The following is a 17,767-nucleotide window of genomic DNA, read 5'->3' as shown; positions in this document are numbered from 1 at the left end:
GCTCCACCTGCTCGTCCCATCACGCCTTTGCCATCCGAGACTGAGCTCAGCCCTCCTCACGGCGACCACTACGACCTTCGTCAAGACGATGTCACTATCGATCTTACAAGGTGCCATTCTCTGATCTAGCACTTTACATGCAGATCTGGCCATGGACGCACCACAGCGCACCTTTTCCATGAGAGGGCCGCCGGTGGATGCACCTTGCGATACGCCCTTCACACCTGAATTGTGGCTCTCAAGAAAACCAGGCGAGGCTCCCACGCCAATCAGCCAGCTCAGGGATGATCCCTTATTAGGATACCCCATCATAATCCAGGATGATGTCGAGTATACGTCTACCAAGACAATCCCTCGGACGAGCTCAAGGGGCGCTGTCGCCTCTCTCAACATCCTCGCCTCAGGTGTGGAAGACAGCACTGGCGGAGAGACCATGCTGGTTCGCTCTCTTAGTCTGCTTGACAAGTTTGGAAAGATCCTTGACCCATATCTTTCCAACTTTCCAGAGAAAGCTGGCATCGCTCGAGAGAAACTGGTCTTACCCAACGCCGCGAGTAGAATCTGCGTACATTCTGACATGAGCGAGACGGCATTCAATAGTCAGTATTCGGACATAACTCTCTATCTTGTGCAGTGCCTACTTGAATTGGGACAAGAAGCGATTCGATGGCAGGAGCAAGGCGTGAAGAAGCAAATGAAGGAGTATGGTATGGAGTACGAGGCTTTGCTGCCGACGTCTCCCGATGAGACGGTGAGGATCATCCCAAGTCGACATCTGCAAGACTCGCTCCCATCTTGGTCTTTCCCGGCGGGGACACTGGACCAAAGTACTACTGTTGGCTATTCCGACTTTTACGTCGTCTGTGGAAAGCAAGTCATTGCATCAATAGAGGCTAGACCCGGATGGGGCCCTGAGGAGATTGGGGTCCTTGTACGAGACCGTCTTGATCCCTTCGTTCTACAAGATGAGGCGGACACAACAACACACACCTCCGACGAGACGTTGCTCGAGATTGCATCGCACTCTGCTGCAACTGGTCTCAGCGTGGGCTTGCTCATGGCTGACTGGGGCCGAATCCTCTTGCCCTACGAAGTCCCGAGGCAACCCTATCAAGGGAATGAGAGCGCAACGTCACCTGAGGGAAGCAAGGCCCGGATCATCTTCAGCTCCACCCCCTCCTTTTACGATGTCCTTGTGGGCCCCAAAGCGCTCGATACTGCGAATCGAGAGGTCTGTGGTGGTCTTCAGGATAGCAATTCGAAGAATCTCCATTTCATGAGCCTATCCAATGCTGTATTTTACATGCTTGCATGGGTGCTACAAGCTGTAGAAAAGGCCAGGGGCCAAGAAGAAGATTTCGTGCAAGAGCCAGCAAGAGCAGGAGGCGAAAGGTTGAACTCTGCTGAGGACCGAGGTGCTGGGCCGTCGTCAAAGCGCGGGCCTCCCGACAGCGACACAAGCGATAGGCTGGCGCAAAAGCCTCGAGGTGGGCATCGATCTGCCAGTGGACCTGTCGCTCCTCGTGCCAGTCAAAAGAAGTCCAGTGGAGGCGGCGACAGCGGCGGAAAGGGCGAGGGAAAGGAGACCCTTCATGGTGACGATTACGAGGCCCTCGTCCAGGAATCTCGGCCTCTGACGACGTATATCTCGAGCTACACGCCGATTGGTGATGGCACTTACGCTACGGTGCATCTGTGTCTCTTCAAGAAGTCTATCCTCGATAGTAGCCTCGGCGATGACCACCAGTCGAAGCATCTTGGTGGAAAGTCAATGCTTCAGGTACTGCCTTACGCTAGACTCGACGAGCTTGAAGCCTTGCTCAAGGTGCAGCGTGTGCCTCTAGCGGAGGAGGATCGCGGAAGCAAGATCGATTGGCGTCTTGAGGAGCCAGACGGACCTCCCCTGAGCGAAGAGGACCGCTTCGACATACAGCGCCGCACAGTGCGGGAGCTGCGTGTCTACCTGCAATGCCAAGAGTTGCAAGGACTGATAATACCAAAGCTATACGGTGTGGTCTCGCCTCGCAATTACCCACCCTCTACAGCCCACAAGCTCATGTTGCAGTGCATCTACGGGGGCCCAATCAGGAATGTACCCCGCAAAATGTACCTCTTGTGGCGCGAAGAGCTCGTTGCCTCTGCCGTACAGGCGCTCTCGATGTTACACTCGCGGTCGGTGTGGCATGGCGACATTAGCACCAGCAACATCATGGTCGAGTGGCGCAAGTATGACGCCTCTGCGTTGGGATCTTCGAGACACGAGAGGGTAGAGCCTGAACAGGTTCTAGAAGCGCTCCAAAAGGCTCAAGACAACATGGGCATCAGCGAAGCGGACTTCAAGACTCAACTCGACAAGCTCAGAGCTGCCGACGCTGACGCTGTTAAGTATTTTGGAATCATGCCGACACCAACGTTGTCGCCTTTTGACGTTCTCAAGATCACCATACGGCCTCACGTCTGGCTTATCGACTTTGCCGACTCTGAAATCGTGAATGCAGAGGCAGAGGAGGGGAAACAAACGCTGTCTTCCGAATTGGAGAAGATGGAAAAAGTCTTTGCGAGGTTGGATGCTCGATATCAGTAGAAAAACACATCGATATAGATGGAGCAGATATCGGGCTAGGCCTAGCCTCGCCCAACACTACGATGATCGACGAGGACTAACTATCCGCATATGTCAAGGTTTGACGGCAGGTCGTAAGTTACCTGCCGGATCTTGAGAAATCGACTTTAAGAAAGCATTCGCCTCGTTGTCTGCCCCCAAACTTGTATCGCTCACACCGTACTTACACCCAGATGGCATGGAGTTCGACAGCGACTTCCCATAAAGACCCTTATGTTGCACTGCAGTAAGACAGGTTCGATGTAGCTAGTAAAGCATGTCATCCCATAGGATGTTTCCTGATACAGAGAGAGCCGCAAATGTGTGACTCGTCGAGTAGCAGCGCTCGTATTGTTGATTCGGGCTCGCTGGTGAGGCGGCGGCTCAGGCGGGAGCCGGCTTGCGTGCGCTGAGCCTGTGGGTGCGCCTCGCGTGGGCGGCTCCGGGCGAGGCCAGGCCTGTGTATTCGCCATCACAATTCTCCAGCCATCAACCATCAACCATCACATTTACATCTCTACATTTCTGCTTAAGGTCACACTCACTACTTTCGAGGACGAGAGTCTTCGCTCTCGACATCGCCGGGCTCTGCACAAGATGCCTCGATACTCTCCCGCTCCTCTCCTTACCAACCCTAGACCCTCCACACCTCCGACGCCTCACCGCACCCATTCCCACCAGGACGGTGGAAACTCACCTGCAACCTCATTATTCGGCACCGGTAATGTCACTCATGGAGGCATATTCTCCAACCCTATGCAAGGCCAACAGCAGCAGCAGCAGCAGCAGCTGAGCAGCCACACTACCGGAAGCAGCGGTATCGCATGGGGTGGTAGCGCCACTGGCAATCTCTTTCAACAGTCCCATGCCTCTCTGTCGTCTCCTTCCTCCTCGCAACATGTTCAATGGGGATCCACCCCATCTGCTCTTCCCGCTTCGATACAGTGGGGATCCACTTCCTCCTTCTCAGCTGGGCCGAGCACGGCACATGTCTCGACACCCTCCTCATCCACTCATCACAACGACCCATTCTCTAGCGCCACTCCCCAGCATAATCTCTCACCGTATAGCTTGCCGGATAAGACTCGCAAGTCAGAGTCGAAGCGCAAGCGAATGCAAGAAGAGGACGAGGATGAAGAAATGGGAGGACCAACGGTGGCTCTGCAGTCCAGCCCAGAGAGGGGTGGCGGAGGCGGCGGCGAAGGTGGAATAAGACCGACGATTGGTGGACAGGGAAGGAACCTTGTGCCGAAGAGGATCAGAGCTGGTTTGGGAGGAGTGCTAGGCTTAGATGAAGGCATAGGACCGGCGTTAGGCTCGAGTTCGACAGCAAATGCCAGCGCAAAGGGCAGCAATGTGAAGGAAGATGATCATAAGACCACAAGCAGTACTGTTGATCTGGGGAAGATGCTTGGTGAGTACCTGTGCTAGAGACCCACATCCTTTGAGATCTGAGAACAAGTCTGATCAAGACCGTCCTTCCGTTCCAGCCTCGTTGGACAAACCGAACCTCCTATCGCTGCTATCTTCGCTGCTGTCACAACACCCCGAGATAATCTCCTCCATCCATACTCTCCTGCCTCTTCCAACCCTGGAGTCAGTCAACCAGTCACTCGATGCCTACGAAGCTGCTATCAAGTCTGCTCTACCTTTCAATGCACAGAATGTATCTATTCGATCTGAATACACCTGGAATCGCTTGCGAGGGCCTGTAGGAGAATTGGTCTCTGGGATTCAGGGATGGATGGACTTCTTTCACGCCAAGGAAGAGCAAGAGAATGAGAGTGGGGGTGTACATCCATCGACGATGTTTTCCTTGCTACATACAATTACGGCGCGAACTATCAAGATCCAAAAGGATCTTCTGCCAACTGTACCTGATCAGTGGATTTCAGGTTCCTCGTCTCTGCATTCCTCTGCTGGAAGAGATCGGTCTGCATTATCATCGGGTAGCTCTTCGAGTCAGCAAGTGCTTTTCTCTGCGCTTCCTACGGGCCTACTTTCGCCCGCCAACCCTAATGCTCTGCTTACCACCCTGCTACCCCTTCTTCTCGGAGCCTGGGACGGCCTCTTGGCCCGCATTGCCAATGACATCAATGGCAAAGGCAAGATGTTTGGGCGGGAAGTCGTGGTGACTTGGCTAAGAGGCGTCGAGGGCCTTGCGGGCGGAGACATCGCTGCTTCGAGCTCAGGAGAGAGCGAAGAGGATGGTCAGCGACTGGAAGTATTGCGAGCTGTGCAGAAGTCGCTGAAGGGAGTGGAAGCCGACTTCAAGCGGGAGATTGGGTGGGTGGTGGGTCTGTTTTGAGTGCGGTATTGGAGGAGTAGGGCGTCCTCCTGGAGCATTGGTCATTTCTGTGTTTCACCTTGAGTTTCCGTACCCACATTTTGATATCCCCGTCTCTCCTATGAGAGCATCTCAACGCATCAATCATTGTTTCTTCACACATTGGCGCTGTCGTGACTGCCAATCGTCCCGTACGTACGCCAGACGGTGATGGTGTCTGCTCGGCGCCGTTCGGCCTTGGTTCCTCCACTGCGAGGCTTCAGGCACTTGGCCTGTGATCGGGACAATGGCGGCCAGGCTCGTCTAAAGTCGCGAGGCGGGGGGCGTCTGGCTGCCTGCATGTGCCCTCATCCCCTCACCACCATCACCTCACCACCACCAAGCTCCTCATCATCATTGTCAACCTCGGCCTGTTGCTTCTGGGTCCCCTGTGAGGCTCCTGGTATCAGCTACTTCGATCCCCTTTTCATTTCTCCGGCCAAAAGCGCCAATTCGGCGGCCTAAGACTTCAAAATCGGACGCCTTCACTGCGTGGATTTTTGCTCCCGTCAGCCCCTCCCATCCCCCCCCTCGCCACAATCTGCATCTGACTTGGCCTGGTATTCTAGCACCTGATGCTGCCCCTGAAAGCAGCTTCCTGATCTGCTGCTCATTCTCCCACGCTACTGTTCACAGCAGCTGGCTGTTCCCTTCGAAGGGGAGCTCGCAGCCAAGCTGAAAGGACCCCGACATCTGGTCCCCTTCAACCGTCCGCAACTCAAGATACGATCTCCTGTCCTTTGTTCTTCTGATACACTACAGTGCTGTTCAAGTTGCCCACGATGGAAGGCACTAGCCGTCTTCCATCTGCGTCTCCTCAGCTAGCGGCATCTACTGCACCATCCTCGGGCCCTTCAACAGGCCGCTCTCCTCCCTCTTCCTCGTCCCCACCCTCATCCTCGACGCCCTACACCACATCCATGACGGCTCATTTCATGCCATCGGCCGCTAGCGTATCACACACAAGAGCTTATCTAGAGGCACTCGTCGCCTCTACGCAGACTCGGCGGGCTGTTCCCGTCAGATCAGTCTCCTCTCTCAATGCCAGCTACAAGCCTCAGAAGCCCAGCTCCCTTGCAAGTAGTGCCTCTGCGACTGGATCCTCGGAGGGCAATGGCAATACTCCTCCCACTGATTCTTCTTCAGACGAGGAGACAATGGATGTCGCAAGCTTTACAGAGGTCAACAACATGACGGCTCCTTCCTCTCGGAAGAGTAGTGTGGGTAATCTGTCCTCCCCTTTGTTCACTTCGACTCCGCTCTCGCCTGGACCCGATCAGCAATCAGCTCAACAGCAGCAAGCAGGCGCCGACGCAGTCGCAAATGTCATGGCCGTATTGGAAGAAGAGGAGCTTGCTGAAGAGGAGAAGATCGATCAGGTTCGCAACAGGCTGGGTGATTGGCTGGAGGAAGCTGAGGGAGTCAAGCCTGTGAGTACGACAGAGATATCAGCTGCCAAGGCCATTTCGTGCAATAGTGACTTACCTTTGCCTGCTTCTCCACATTCTTCCTTCTGTAGTCACCATTTCGTTTAGATAGCATAGTTCTAGATGTTATGCATAGACATAGGGAAGACTCGGAGCCTACTGGCGCCACGTTCCCCTCTTCGCCACTCCATAGACCCGGCTCGACCCGCTCATACTCTTCGCAAGGCGCAAATCGACCCTGGACTCCTTCCAAGCTCCCTATCACGCCTTCTCGTAGCTCTGGAGGCTTTGCCGAAGTCTTCGCCAATACCCCTCAGACGTTGACTGCCCCCGGCATGCCGCCGGGACTGGGTTCAAGTGCATTCCTTGGAGGCGAACGAGTCATCAATCCGCCTTCGAGAGGGACTTCACCTGCTCCCGGGAAAGACCCTGGCATTATCGGTTCAGGTAGCCCTCGAGGATCGCCCCGCCTTCGCAATGCGCCCCTTACCCCACTCCGGACCTCCTCGACTAGGGAAAGCTTTGCTTCTGGTAGCAACCCCTGGGGCGGGCCGAGCGGACCTCCGACGCCATCTGGCTTGTCATCTGCCTTTCCGGTAACGATGCCTACCTCTCCCTTCTCGTCGGTGCCTCCTGGTCTCTCTGCGTCCCTCACAGTCGAAGCCAGCAGTAGTAGCAGTCGACCAACGTCTCCCTCACCGTTTGCTTCGCCTCGAATGAACGTCACAGCGGCCGCCTTCAAGCCACGTACCACATCTTCCTCAAGCACTCAGGCATCTGCCCTGACTGCTGTACGTCCATCACTGCTTGATTCAGGAAGACGGACATCCTCTTCCTCAGTCACGCAGGCCATGCTCGCCAAGAACCATCCCACTGGAGCAGAAGGCGAGGACGAAGACGATGAGTTCTCCCCCTTTGGCGCAGCTTTGCAGCCAGATGCCCATGCCAGCGGCTCTGCAGGTAGCTATTATAGTAGTAGCGCTACCAGTAGCTCCGGAGACTTCGATGGTAGAGCTGCTGCATCAGGCGTAGGCATGGGCGAGGAGGACGAATGGGCAGCTGGAGGAGGCATGACGCCCTTTGACGTCCTCTCATCGGTCTTGTCCGGCAGCTTCGGTGGCTCCAGCACGAAATGGTCGCCAGAGCAGATCGAAGAAGCGCTGGCCAGTCATAATTGGGACGTCGACGCAACCTTGGCAAGCATCTTTGAGTCGGGTGGACAGCCTTCTTCGTCGACATCGAGAACGCTGGGTGTTCCTGGCACTCCGCCCTTTGGACGATCACCTCTTCTGAGTCATCAGCAAGTGCCCACCGGCCCACGTACCTCCAGCGGCGTATCTGTCATGCCACGTGATGCTTTTTCGTCCCATCGAGGAGGAAGGACGGCATCGTACACAGGCATCAGCCGCGTTGCGACCCCGCCAGTCGGCAGAGGTACTGGATCTATGTCACCTTCTTTGTCCAGTAGTGGTGGCGGTGGAGGAGGAGTCGGACCCGGACGGGTTTGTCGGTACTTCCTATCCGGAGACTGTCGCAGAGCAGACTGTCGTTTCAGCCACGACCTTAGCAAAGCCCTCTGCAAATTCTGGCTGAGAGGACACTGCCTCAATGACCCGTGCCCCTTTCTGCACGATTCGGACGTACTGCAAGCCTTGGCTGGGGGTATGTCCGCCAGCTCGTTGTATGGTGGAGAGACTGGAGCGGAGTCGCCACTTCTAGGAGATGACGAATCGGGCTTGGCCACCCCTCCCCTTGCTTCTGCCGCTGCCCCTTCAGGCCCTAGTGACGACTTTCCTGAATTGGTCCCCTCTGGACCGAAAGCACAGAGGGTGCGGCAACAGCAGCAAATGGGCAGTGGCTCCTCTACACTGGCGAACAATCTTGCAGCCAGTGGTCCACCGCCTGGCGCACCTACTGGCCCAGCAGCTTCAGATCCGAGCCGAACAAGGTGGGCGACGGCTCTGCAGAGGTCTAAAGCTCCTACTCCACTTGCGTTGATTCAGCAACAAGCCGTGGCAAGTGGTAACGGGCTCTCGTCAGGCGAAGCAGTCAAGCTCATACATGTCGCTGGGGCAAGGGGCGCGCCCAATCGTCCAGCCATGGGCCTACGTTCCCTCTCCTCTACCTCTCTCCACTCCCAGAGCGGTGTTGGCCACAAGGCCAATGCGGCTCGCCTGGTATTACGAGCACCGACTCTGCTGCCTACCCTGGTCGTTGGAAAGGGCGCAGCCAGTAGCTATGCTGCCCATCGCTCCATTCTCACTCCGTTGATCGAGCAGCGCAATCGCTGTCTGGCTCGAGCATCAGAGGCGTTCAGAGCAGGCGATGGAGCCTCGGCTCGCAAGTACTCTGCGGAAGGTCAGAGCCTCAATGTCAAGATCAAAGAGGCCAACCACTCCGCTGCACGAGACATGCTCAAAGAGCGCCATCTAGAGCTCTCTGAACGTCTCCGCACTGGTTCAGATGGAGGCGGATGGGGCTCTAACGGCAATGCTAGCGTGGACGAAGCTGGTGCTAGAGGTCTGAGAGGCAAGGTTGTCGGTGCGGGCATGGGCGTGTGTCTAGGTGTTGCGAGAAAGGACGCTCTGGGCGCCATCAACGGCGCAAGGGAGCTGAGCGTCGAGGAGCGGACAGAGTGCCTGCTAGACTGCCATGGTCTGCATGCTTCAGAGGCGGTCGAGGTCGTCGAGGAATTCCTACGTAAGTATCCTTCCAGAAGCAGCCACTATGCGCTTCTCGATATCCCTCCTGACTCCCTTCTCTCTTTCCTCATTTACCCACTTGCCACAGTTGCACTAGAGCGAGAGTCTCACCAAGGCCTGACCTACCTAGCCGTCGGAGCCGCCAAGCACACTGCCACTGCCACGGACCGTCGTCGCGTGGGGCTCGCTGCGCCCGTTAAGAGCTTCCTGGCTGGATGGGGGTATCCATACGCTGAGATTGACGGGGTGCTCGTGGTGGATCATTTGACGCATTGGAGCTAGGAGAAGGGGACATTGATTGGAGGGGGAGAAGGTGAAGATAACAGGGCGAAGGAGGGGAGAAGAATAAAGATGGATATTGGGAAGTCTATGGCGCTCACTGAAGGGCGAAGGGAGGAATGAAGGAAACCAGGGTAGGGAGCAAGAAGGACATTAGACAGAAAGCAAATGAAAGGAAGTTATGAGATTGCAGAAACCACGAGACTGGTAATACACATGTGTACATGACATGAACTCCTGCTTTCCCAAAGCGAGATTGTCGTAGCCCGAGTGTGAGATCGTGCGATCGCTGTGATCAGAATGGCTGTGAAGGGATATTCTTCGCAGCTGCCTCCCTCTTGGTCTGATGGACGGGGTGAGAGGGTAAAACGTCACAGTCAGTCTTCTCATTCCTCTTGCAGAGCTCCCACTGCCTTCCCTCCGCTACTCTGCTCACCTGTCTCCACTGTCCCACCTCCTCTAGCATTCCCTGCAAATTCTTTCTAATCTTAACATCTTTACCCCTCCTACCCCTCTCTCCCTTGGACCCTTTGAAGAATCTCCTCAATCCACGGACTTTTGGATTCCGACCCTGCAGAGGTCCATAACCCGCCTCTGCCATTTGGAGGAGAATGGCATTCTGATGCTCTCTGACACGGGCATCTGTGAACTTGTACTTTCCCGTAGCAAGAGGAGAAGCAGAAGGAGAAGAAGAAGAAGAAGCAGAGGCAGAAGCAGTAGCTCCACTACCTCCCGAACGCCAAAGTTCTGTCCATCCTTCAATCTCCCTTCCCCTACCCAATCGATCTAACAATCTCTTCTTCTTTGGTGACTCGTCAGGGATCGAGTCCAATTGACCTCTACGGAAAGCTTCGTTGACTAGCTCTGCTTCTCTACGGTGCGAGAGGGGAGCAGGACGCCAGCGCTGTGAGACTGGGTGCAAAAAGGGGAGGAAAGGATGAGGGGCAGCGCCGTCTCTTGAGAGTGGGTCGGTGGGGGATTGTTGTGACGAAAAAGTGGGAGTGGGTCTTGCTGACGAGGATGGAGCACCGGTAGCGGCAGCAGCGGAATCTTGTTGCTGGCGGATACGACGAGGAGGTGGTGTATATGTGAAAGAGAGGCCGGCGGGGGGTAGAGATTGCTTTGATCTCCAGATTTGGAAACGAGAGAGGGTGGAATGACCCTGCTGCCGTAGGCGATGCATGAGATTGTATGATGATGAGGATGCCATGCTAGAGTAGTGTGAGCGGTGGTGGTGATGATGGTGATGGGTATGACTGATCTTGTGGTGGTGATGATCATCGAAGCACGTCCGTGGGGGCCTGAGTGGCTGCGCGCTAAATTTTGGCTCAGGAACATCTGGCCCGGCCTCTACTCACGCGGGGGGCGACTGCCTCCCTCGCTCGCTACTCACCAGCGCCATCCTCCAGTGACCATGTCCACCCCTTCTGGCTCAGGAGGCAAAGATGCTCCTCCAATCAAGCCAGGAAGGCCAGGCGTAGGCAGCGGTGACCCTTCCACCTCAACCTCCCAAGTGCCATTGACCGCCGATGCTCCCACAGACACGGCCTCTCTGACGGGAGCAGCTCCACCCGCATCGCGAGTCAATGCAGCTACCAATGCTGCCTCATCGTCGTCCTCTTCAGCTTCACGTCTACCCTCCTCCTCGGCTGCTCCATCGACCTCGAGCATGCCTAGACCGCAGAGCGCCTCCGTCGGACCGGGCGCCAATCGACCTACCGTCAGCATGGTCCCAGGCAGAGGGACAGGTGCAGCCCTCCGCGCCCAGCCAAGAATGACCTTCAAGCCCGTCATGCCACAGCGGCGCAAAGTTCCAGCCGCGGGCGATGTACAGATCAAGCAGGAGAATGTTGCTTCCACCTCTGCGGGGTCTTCTTCTCGATCTGCCTCTGGCTCAGGGCGAGGATCTGGTGAAAGGGGAAGAGGCTTTGGTAGAGGAGGACGTGGTGGACCTGGTGGTGGGCGCGGCGGACGAAGGGACATTGAGCTGGTAGCCTCTGGACCCTTCTCACTGGGTACTGGCTCCACTTCCAGACTAGACAGAGCTCGCCAAAGTGCTGCAGGTCGTTCAGGCGGGGCAGGAGCTGGCATGGGCGCATCTGGTAAATGGGGTACTGGAGGTGAAGGCAATCTCGACGACTCTGAGAAGCTCAAGCCTGATCCTGGACGAATGGCTTACCGCAACCCGGACAAGCTTAGGGACAAGGAGGAATACTCGGACCCGGAAGAAGATATAGAGATTGTCGATCTGGACGATGTGGGTACGCTGGACGAATTGGCTCCACGCGCTCTACCTAGGGTACAAGAGAAGGAGAAGAAGAGGAGCAAGCAGGGTGAGGAGGCTGCTGATAAAAAGAAGGGCAAAGGAAAAGGAAAAGTCAAGATGGAGGACGCAATGGATGTAGACAAGGTCAAGCCTGATCCAGAGGATGAGGAGCAGAGGGAGAAGAACGCCCTGTCTGGCCCTGCTTCGCGAGCTGCGACAAGTGAGTATGCCAAAAGTTGACACGCAGCCGAGCGATGAGGATACCTCTGACCTTGTCTACTCCTTTCCCCCTTCAATCAGTCTCATCCGGCACCTCCACGCCTCGACATGGCACTGAAGACGCCGACTCTGCCTCTGAGGAAGCAGAGGAGGACCGCAAAGGCATCGACGCCCTGGACCTCTCCGAGTCCGAAGCTGAGGAAATCGGCGACGACCTGGTAGACGACTTTGTCTTTGATGAGGAAGAGGGCGATCCTACTCGGCTGTACCTCTTTCAATTCCCGCAACTCTTCCCCAAATTTACCGCTCCGAAAGTCAAGCCGGAGGGACCGCCCAAGGAGGAGGGAGCTGCTGGGGGAGTGGGTGCGGGTGTGGTCAAGGTGCCCAGTGCGCTTAGTAGCAGTCCGCCTGGCTCCAGTGGGAACAAGCCCAAGAGGTCCGTCGCCTTTGCCGAAGGCACATCGGGCGGCACTCCACCTGCCTCTGGCTCTGGCTCTGGCTCAGCAAAGGCTGCTGCTCCCAATGGCGTGAAGAAAGAACCTAGCTCCTCAGCTCCTCCCACTGCTGCCCCTCCTGGCGCTCAAGTCAAGGTCAAGCAAGAAGAAGGGATAGATGGCCATCTGGGACCTGAAGGGATGATTGGCCGCTTGCAGGTGTACAAGGATGGCAGAGTAGAGATGCACTTTGGCAAGATTGTCATGGAGGTGAGTGGTCGCTGCCCCGCCGCCTCTTTCGAGAGGCATGGACCTTTCCAACTGAGCTATTCCTCTTTTTCCTCCCCTCCCCCTTTCATCTCCTCCTCCTCTCAGGTCTCCGGCGGCTCCCAAACTACCTTTCTACAAGATCTGGCCCTCCTCGACGCCTCTACCCGTCGCGCAACCCTGCTAGGCGAGGTACATCGCAAGTTTACCGTGAGCCCCAATGTGGAGAATATGCTGGATGACATGGCCGAGGAAGAGGCAAGGGTGGCGAGGGTCAAGAAGGAGGGAGGTGATCCCGGTGCGGCCATGGGGAGTAGTGATAGTGAAGGGGAGATATAGACGGAAGTCAGAGCAGGGCCGAAGAAAAGCACACACACGACTCGTCATGAATGAGGTATGCAACGGTAGCATTGATGTACAGCACGAAACCACCTCAACTCCCCCGCTTCCTAGCACCACCCATCTGCCTACGGGGTCATCAATAGCCATTCGCACTCATCACCTTCTCAATCTCCTCCAAGTCCAGATCGGACGCATCGATCCCCTCGAGGTCACCAAAACTGTCATCTTCTGCCGTCCCTGTCCCTGTCCCAGTCTCTGTCTCCCCTGCTGCGTGGTGCTGAGCGCTCGAAACTTCCAAGTGTGGCGGGACAGTGGGAAGTGCTCGGCGTGAGGGCATCTTAAAAGAAGCTTTCACCCCAGTTGCAGCTCCCGTCTCTCCTCCACTCCCACTCCCTCGTCTCCCACCTCCTGAGCCACCGCGAAGAAGCGTCATTCCGCTCCCGGCACTCAACGAGTTACTCATTCCTGCAGAGCGACGACTGAGCCCTGCTGGGCGACTGGTCGTCATACCAGTTGTCAACGAGCGGGTAGTCGTGGATGTAGACGCGGACGCGGACGCGGACTCGGATCTGGAGGGAGAAGCGCCGTAGAAGGTAGCCGGTGAAGCGGCTCGCCGAGCGCTTGATGTGGCTGAGGTGGACCCAGTCGTACTGTCTGTGGACTTGAAAGGGGACGTAGAGCTAGAGACTCGACTAGGCTGTCGCGTTGTGGCTGCAGTGCTTGAGCGAAGTAGAGGTCTAGAGCGAGCTGCTGCAGTGGGTACCTCTGGGCTAGTACCTCTGGAGATGGAGCTCGCTTGATCTGCTGCGGGAACGGCCACTGGTCGTGCAGCTGATTTCTCTACTGCAGCTGCTGCAGCTGCTGCACTTCTCGTCCTGCTCCTCTGTGCGGGCTGAGCTGCTGGCACCGCATCCTGATCAGGTTCCTGAGCGTCTCCGGATCTGGGCAGCTGCGCGGCCTTCTCAGGCAATGTCCGATCCGTTCCTCTGCTCGAAGCTCGACTCCAGCGCTGCATCTTCGTGGGTGAAGGCGATCTCGATTCTACCACCGAAGCAGAGTGACTTGCAGTAGAGATTTCAGCGACAGATGTAGCCATCTTCTCATCTGGACTAGGAGTAGGTGGGTCTCTCCGTTTCCCCAGAGCAGCAGCGGCGATTGCGGCTTTGGGTTCAGGGGAGGCCAACGGCACTGTTTGCTGAGGCGAGTGAAGAGAAGGCGCTCTGACAGGTCCTCCGCTAAAGTAGCCCTCCTGATCCTCCTCGATACCCGAGAGCAGAGGTAGATCAGCCAAAAGCGCCTCGTCCCAGAACCCGTCCTCATCATCCGACCCGACGTCAACGTCGATGTCTACGTCCGGGGTAACAGACATTGCCTCGCCTGTGCGAAATTGAGGTCCACCGGTAGCAGGCGAGCCGCTGGGTGGGAAAGTGAGAGTGCGCTCCCAGCTCGAGTTGGGTATGCCTCCTTTACCTCCACCTCCTGCAGAAAGTCTTCGCTGTGAGGCAGTCAATGTCAAAGGTGGTTGAGGCGTATTCCCAGCAGTGAGCGTCTTGCCGCTTGAAGTATGAGCTGGGGTTGTCGCTTTGGACCGCCCCGGGGTGACGCTGTCCGCTTCCATGCTGAAGCCAGGATCACAGACTGTGTGTATACTGTCCATCGAGACGTCTGCTGCTGCCTCTCCACCATCCTCATCTTCATAGTCTGGTCCTCTTCCCGACTCTTCTTGAAAAGCAAGACCCAAATCTGCAAGAAGCTTGTTGACCCTCTCCGCCTGGTTCTTTCCTCCGCACAAAGCAGCAAGCGCTGAAGGATGTGAATTTGAGCTGCTTCCCTTGCTCTCATCGAGTACAGCCGAGGTAGAAACATGGCGCCTGAAGCCTGATGCCGGTTTTGCATTCCTCAAAGACTTACTGCGCCGATTGATCGTAGAAGAGCGACCCTTGAGAGCTCTCAGAGGACCCACTCCACCAGTCGTGCCTGCAGAAGTGGAATTGGTCCTTGACGTCGAGTTGGAAGCGGTAGAGGTTGTGCTTGCAGTCGAAGCTTGTCTGCTCCATTTGCCCCCTCGACTCGAAGGAGCTGGTCCGTCACTCGCAGCTGCTGATCGAAGGAGACGATCAGTCCAGGCATCGTCCCTCCAGCCTCTACTGTCCTTGCTTCCTCCCACCTCTCCAGCTCTACGCGTATCCTCCTGGTCCGGAGGGTTCGCCTTGGCCCAATCGCGAATAAAGGTCGAGGGCGGCACATCCCAGAAGACTCGTGGGCCTTCATCCTGTCTGAAAGCCTCATGGCTCACGTCCTCGTCGATAGCAGAAGCGCCTACTGAAGGCCGGTCTGCCGTCGTGGTTGAAGAATTGGCTTCAGATCTCCTGGCTGACACAGTCTCTTGGCGCCCGCCACGAGCGGCATGCGATGTATCGCGGCTGCCATACGGCCTCGAAGAAGGCCCTGCTACTGCTGACGAAGTACTAGCACGGCTCGAGCTCCCATGGGAGGCGACGCGGGCTGATGAAGAAGAGGAGCGATAGGTGTTCGAGCCAGATGGGTCTTCCGAGGGACGATTGGGCTCGCGATGGAAGTTCAGCGAGTCGAAGAAGGAGGACATGGCGCGAGCTCGATCAGCAGCGCAGCCAGTCTCCTGTCCAGCGCTCTGGTCGCTGACCTCTACGAGTACGTCGGAGGGACAGTCAAGGAAGGAAGGTAATGAGGGAAACGGTGATTGAAGCGCCGGAATCGCGGGAATTTGGCGGGGTGTTGGTCTCAGCCCGGCGCGCGTCGTGGGCCCGGGACGGCAGGAGACAAGATGGGACACATCGTACGATCAGAGGTATGTTTTGATTCCACGACAGAGAGGATAATGTCTACAAACGAGTCAACAGTCAGGTAAGACAGCTGACCCTCCTCTTTCCTATGCCAAAACGCCCTCCATCGGCACAGGACCGCCGTTTGCAGCGGCATTGGCCTCAATGGGCAGACCGTCAGCTGCGATACCGCTCTCGTAGTCCTCTTCGGACATGAACTCCTTCGAGTGCTCCGACAGGTAGGTGACGGATCTCTGCTCATCAAGGAAGAGGCCTGTGGACGTTCGAGGAAGAAAATGTCAGAACGCGTTACGAGAGCGACCAATATCGGACGGGCAGGCGACTCACCATAGACCCTCTTCACATCGCCGACCTCTACCTGATCTCCCTTTCTCCTCCGGCAAGCCAGATGACTAGTTGTGATCAAGTTGATAGCATACCGCAAAGAGGTCTCGCTACCGATCCTCGTCAACACAGACAGCGCCTCGCTAGAGACGGCCACGTCCTCTTCTTGCGCTCGCAGCTTCAAGATCTCCTCGATGTCTTGCGACTCGTACTTCTTGGTGCTAACAATCAACGCCCGGTCCAGAAGGTCAATGGGGATACCATGAGGTGATCGGAATCGAGTGCCACGGATCCTTGTGATTCCCCTGTTGGAGGCCATGATGACCAGGGGCGCCATCTCGGACTCGAGGGCTCGGTTGAGGAAGGAGAAGCACTCGATGTCGAGCATATGGACCTCGTCGATGAACAACACCTGCAAGTGATGATTAAGGGGGAAGAGACTCGTCAGCATTCGCGATCGACGCTGCCTCGGTGACCGCGCGCTACCTTCCCCTTAGCTACTCACTCCAGGGATGACCTCTGCCTTGCCCTCCTCCTTCCACTCTTCTACCTTTCCGTCGATCTGCTGCCTCAGCTCCGGCTTGATCTCTCCGGTGTCTCCAGCAAACAGTGCCAAGAAGCCCTGTGTCCGCGAGTTGATGACATCAATCTCGTGCAGAGTAACGGTATGGGTGATGGATCGGCGGTGTTGTAGTTCGCCCTCAGGGCAAGCAACGAACTTTGTCTATTCGCATAGCGGGCAGATGTAGTCAGCTACGGCAGTTGAGTCTGCTGTGCTGAAATCCTTTTTCTCCTTGACTCACCTCTGCGCCTCCAGCATCGTAATCCCTCGCTCGTGTGTAGCTCCTACCGATCTTCGATATCCTTCCGGAACTCTTGTCAATGCTAACCACATCCCCAGCCGTGATCTTCTCCTTGCTGAGCGAGTCGATCATCTTAGATCCCAGGTCATAGATGGTCTCCATGTCCGTCGTTTTGAGCGTCAGCTTTCCAGTCTTGGTAGCTCCTGTCAGACTGCGATCGACGATGATCTCTACGACTTCACCCTCTAGCACCTCTGCCTCCTCCTTGATCCTCACGCCAATGGCCTTTCGGAAGGCCTGAGTGAGAGCCTCGGTCTTGGACATCTCCAGACTGAAGACCTCGGATGAGGAGAGCATGACAAAGGGCACGTCTGGTCCGAGTGTCTGTGACATGGCCATACCAATGGCCGTCTTGCCCGAGGAAGGTGGGCCGGCCATGAGGATTGCCCTGCCTGCAATCTTGGACGACTTGACCATCTCGACTACGATTCCTGCTGCTCTCCTTGCCTGCTTCTGACCAATGAGTCCCTGGGCTGGACCGGACTTGGGCTGAAGATGCTCATCGAGGCCCAGACCACGGATGTGGGAGTGGGCGCCAATTCTCTCCAGAGTCTGGATGGCAGTGGAGGAGGTGGGCTGCGTCTGAATCAGGCCGGCCTGGAAAGGTGAGGCAAGTAGGCAATGATCATCAGTAACTGGAAGCTGTCAGCTTGCGCCTCGAGTACTTTGCTCACCATCTTGCAGATCTCTCCTTGTATCGTGGGTGACTGGTAGGACAAGATGTAGAGTGGAAGCGGAGACGAGACGATCTCGACACGCCTCGCCTGGGAAGATCCACTTTGCCATTTCGCGCGGCAAAAGTCGCCCCACTCACACCCGACGCACGGCCGTACCCAAAGGCAAGCACTCCTTCCCGGCAGCTCACAGCCAGCCATCAGCAGTCAGCTCAACCAC

At 56.4% G+C, this 17,767-nt stretch overlaps 7 protein-coding genes across 7 annotated transcripts; 5 read left to right on the top strand and 2 right to left on the bottom strand.

Moving 5' to 3' along the window:
* Positions 1–9: 9 nt before the first annotated feature.
* On the top strand, positions 10–2,916 carry BCV69DRAFT_283181 (hypothetical protein). Its single transcript, XM_025492618.1, has one exon. It carries the CDS (start codon positions 152–154, stop codon positions 2,582–2,584), a length of 2,433 nt encoding a protein of 810 aa, XP_025347465.1. The 5' UTR covers positions 10–151; the 3' UTR covers positions 2,585–2,916.
* A 170-nt stretch (positions 2,917–3,086) lies between these two features.
* Positions 3,087–5,048, top strand: BCV69DRAFT_283180 (hypothetical protein). The gene is made up of 2 exons (XM_025492617.1): positions 3,087–4,016; positions 4,093–5,048. The coding sequence occupies exons 1-2, from the start codon at positions 3,200–3,202 to the stop codon at positions 4,908–4,910; spliced, it is 1,635 nt and encodes a 544-aa protein (XP_025347464.1). The 5' UTR covers positions 3,087–3,199; the 3' UTR covers positions 4,911–5,048.
* A 504-nt stretch (positions 5,049–5,552) lies between these two features.
* Positions 5,553–9,485, top strand: BCV69DRAFT_205465 (hypothetical protein). The gene is made up of 2 exons (XM_025489717.1): positions 5,553–6,358; positions 6,448–9,485. Exons 1-2 carry the CDS (start codon positions 5,711–5,713, stop codon positions 9,337–9,339), a joined length of 3,540 nt encoding a protein of 1,179 aa, XP_025347463.1. The 5' UTR covers positions 5,553–5,710; the 3' UTR covers positions 9,340–9,485.
* Positions 9,486–9,572: 87 nt separating this feature from the next.
* On the top strand, positions 9,573–9,882 carry BCV69DRAFT_283178 (hypothetical protein). Its single transcript, XM_025492616.1, has one exon. It carries the CDS (start codon positions 9,637–9,639, stop codon positions 9,820–9,822), a length of 186 nt encoding a protein of 61 aa, XP_025347462.1. The 5' UTR covers positions 9,573–9,636; the 3' UTR covers positions 9,823–9,882.
* An 842-nt stretch (positions 9,883–10,724) lies between these two features.
* Positions 10,725–13,119, top strand: BCV69DRAFT_283176 (hypothetical protein). Its single transcript, XM_025492615.1, has 3 exons — positions 10,725–11,822; positions 11,903–12,525; positions 12,631–13,119. Exons 1-3 carry the CDS (start codon positions 10,751–10,753, stop codon positions 12,859–12,861), a joined length of 1,926 nt encoding a protein of 641 aa, XP_025347461.1. The 5' UTR covers positions 10,725–10,750; the 3' UTR covers positions 12,862–13,119.
* On the bottom strand, positions 12,783–15,572 carry BCV69DRAFT_312895 (hypothetical protein). Its single transcript, XM_025494982.1, has one exon. The coding sequence runs from the start codon at positions 15,467–15,469 to the stop codon at positions 13,001–13,003; it is 2,469 nt and encodes an 822-aa protein (XP_025347460.1). The 5' UTR covers positions 15,470–15,572; the 3' UTR covers positions 12,783–13,000.
* A 188-nt stretch (positions 15,573–15,760) lies between these two features.
* Positions 15,761–17,748, bottom strand: BCV69DRAFT_312894 (putative RVB2-RUVB-like protein; the record flags this gene model as incomplete). Its single annotated transcript, XM_025494981.1, has 6 exons — positions 15,761–15,939; positions 16,014–16,422; positions 16,516–16,734; positions 16,814–17,470; positions 17,548–17,580; positions 17,707–17,748. The coding sequence occupies 6 exons, from the start codon at positions 17,746–17,748 to the stop codon at positions 15,773–15,775; spliced, it is 1,527 nt and encodes a 508-aa protein (XP_025347459.1). The 3' UTR covers positions 15,761–15,772.
* Between the last annotated feature and the right edge of the window lie 19 nt (positions 17,749–17,767).

The sequence above is a fragment of the Pseudomicrostroma glucosiphilum genome (assembly GCF_003144135.1).
Source record: "Pseudomicrostroma glucosiphilum strain MCA 4718 unplaced genomic scaffold BCV69scaffold_8, whole genome shotgun sequence".
NCBI classification, from domain to species: domain Eukaryota; kingdom Fungi; phylum Basidiomycota; class Exobasidiomycetes; order Microstromatales; family Microstromataceae; genus Microstroma; species Microstroma glucosiphilum.
Note: the sequence above shows the minus strand (reverse complement) of the source record. Positions and strands in the feature narration are given on the sequence as shown.

What these genes read in the sequence shown, in the direction of transcription:
- BCV69DRAFT_205465 (XM_025489717.1), top strand. Translation starts at nt 5,711, where the DNA reads ATGGAAGGCACTAGCCGTCTTCCATCTGCGTCTCCTCAGCTAGCGGCA. An exon ending in AAGCTGAGGGAGTCAAGCCT is followed by an intron (nt 6,359 to 6,447) that starts GTGAGTACGACA and finishes TTCCTTCTGTAG; the next exon opens with TCACCATTTCGTTTAGATAG.
- BCV69DRAFT_283176 (XM_025492615.1), top strand. Translation starts at nt 10,751, where the DNA reads ATGTCCACCCCTTCTGGCTCAGGAGGCAAAGATGCTCCTCCAATCAAG. An exon ending in TGCTTCGCGAGCTGCGACAA is followed by an intron (nt 11,823 to 11,902) that starts GTGAGTATGCCA and finishes CCCTTCAATCAG; the next exon opens with TCTCATCCGGCACCTCCACG. An exon ending in TTGGCAAGATTGTCATGGAG is followed by an intron (nt 12,526 to 12,630) that starts GTGAGTGGTCGC and finishes TCCTCCTCTCAG; the next exon opens with GTCTCCGGCGGCTCCCAAAC.
- BCV69DRAFT_283180 (XM_025492617.1), top strand. Translation starts at nt 3,200, where the DNA reads ATGCCTCGATACTCTCCCGCTCCTCTCCTTACCAACCCTAGACCCTCC. An exon ending in TGATCTGGGGAAGATGCTTG is followed by an intron (nt 4,017 to 4,092) that starts GTGAGTACCTGT and finishes CTTCCGTTCCAG; the next exon opens with CCTCGTTGGACAAACCGAAC.
- BCV69DRAFT_283181 (XM_025492618.1), top strand. Translation starts at nt 152, where the DNA reads ATGGACGCACCACAGCGCACCTTTTCCATGAGAGGGCCGCCGGTGGAT.
- BCV69DRAFT_283178 (XM_025492616.1), top strand. Translation starts at nt 9,637, where the DNA reads ATGGCTGTGAAGGGATATTCTTCGCAGCTGCCTCCCTCTTGGTCTGAT.
- BCV69DRAFT_312895 (XM_025494982.1), bottom strand. Translation starts at nt 15,469, where the DNA reads ATGTCCTCCTTCTTCGACTCGCTGAACTTCCATCGCGAGCCCAATCGT.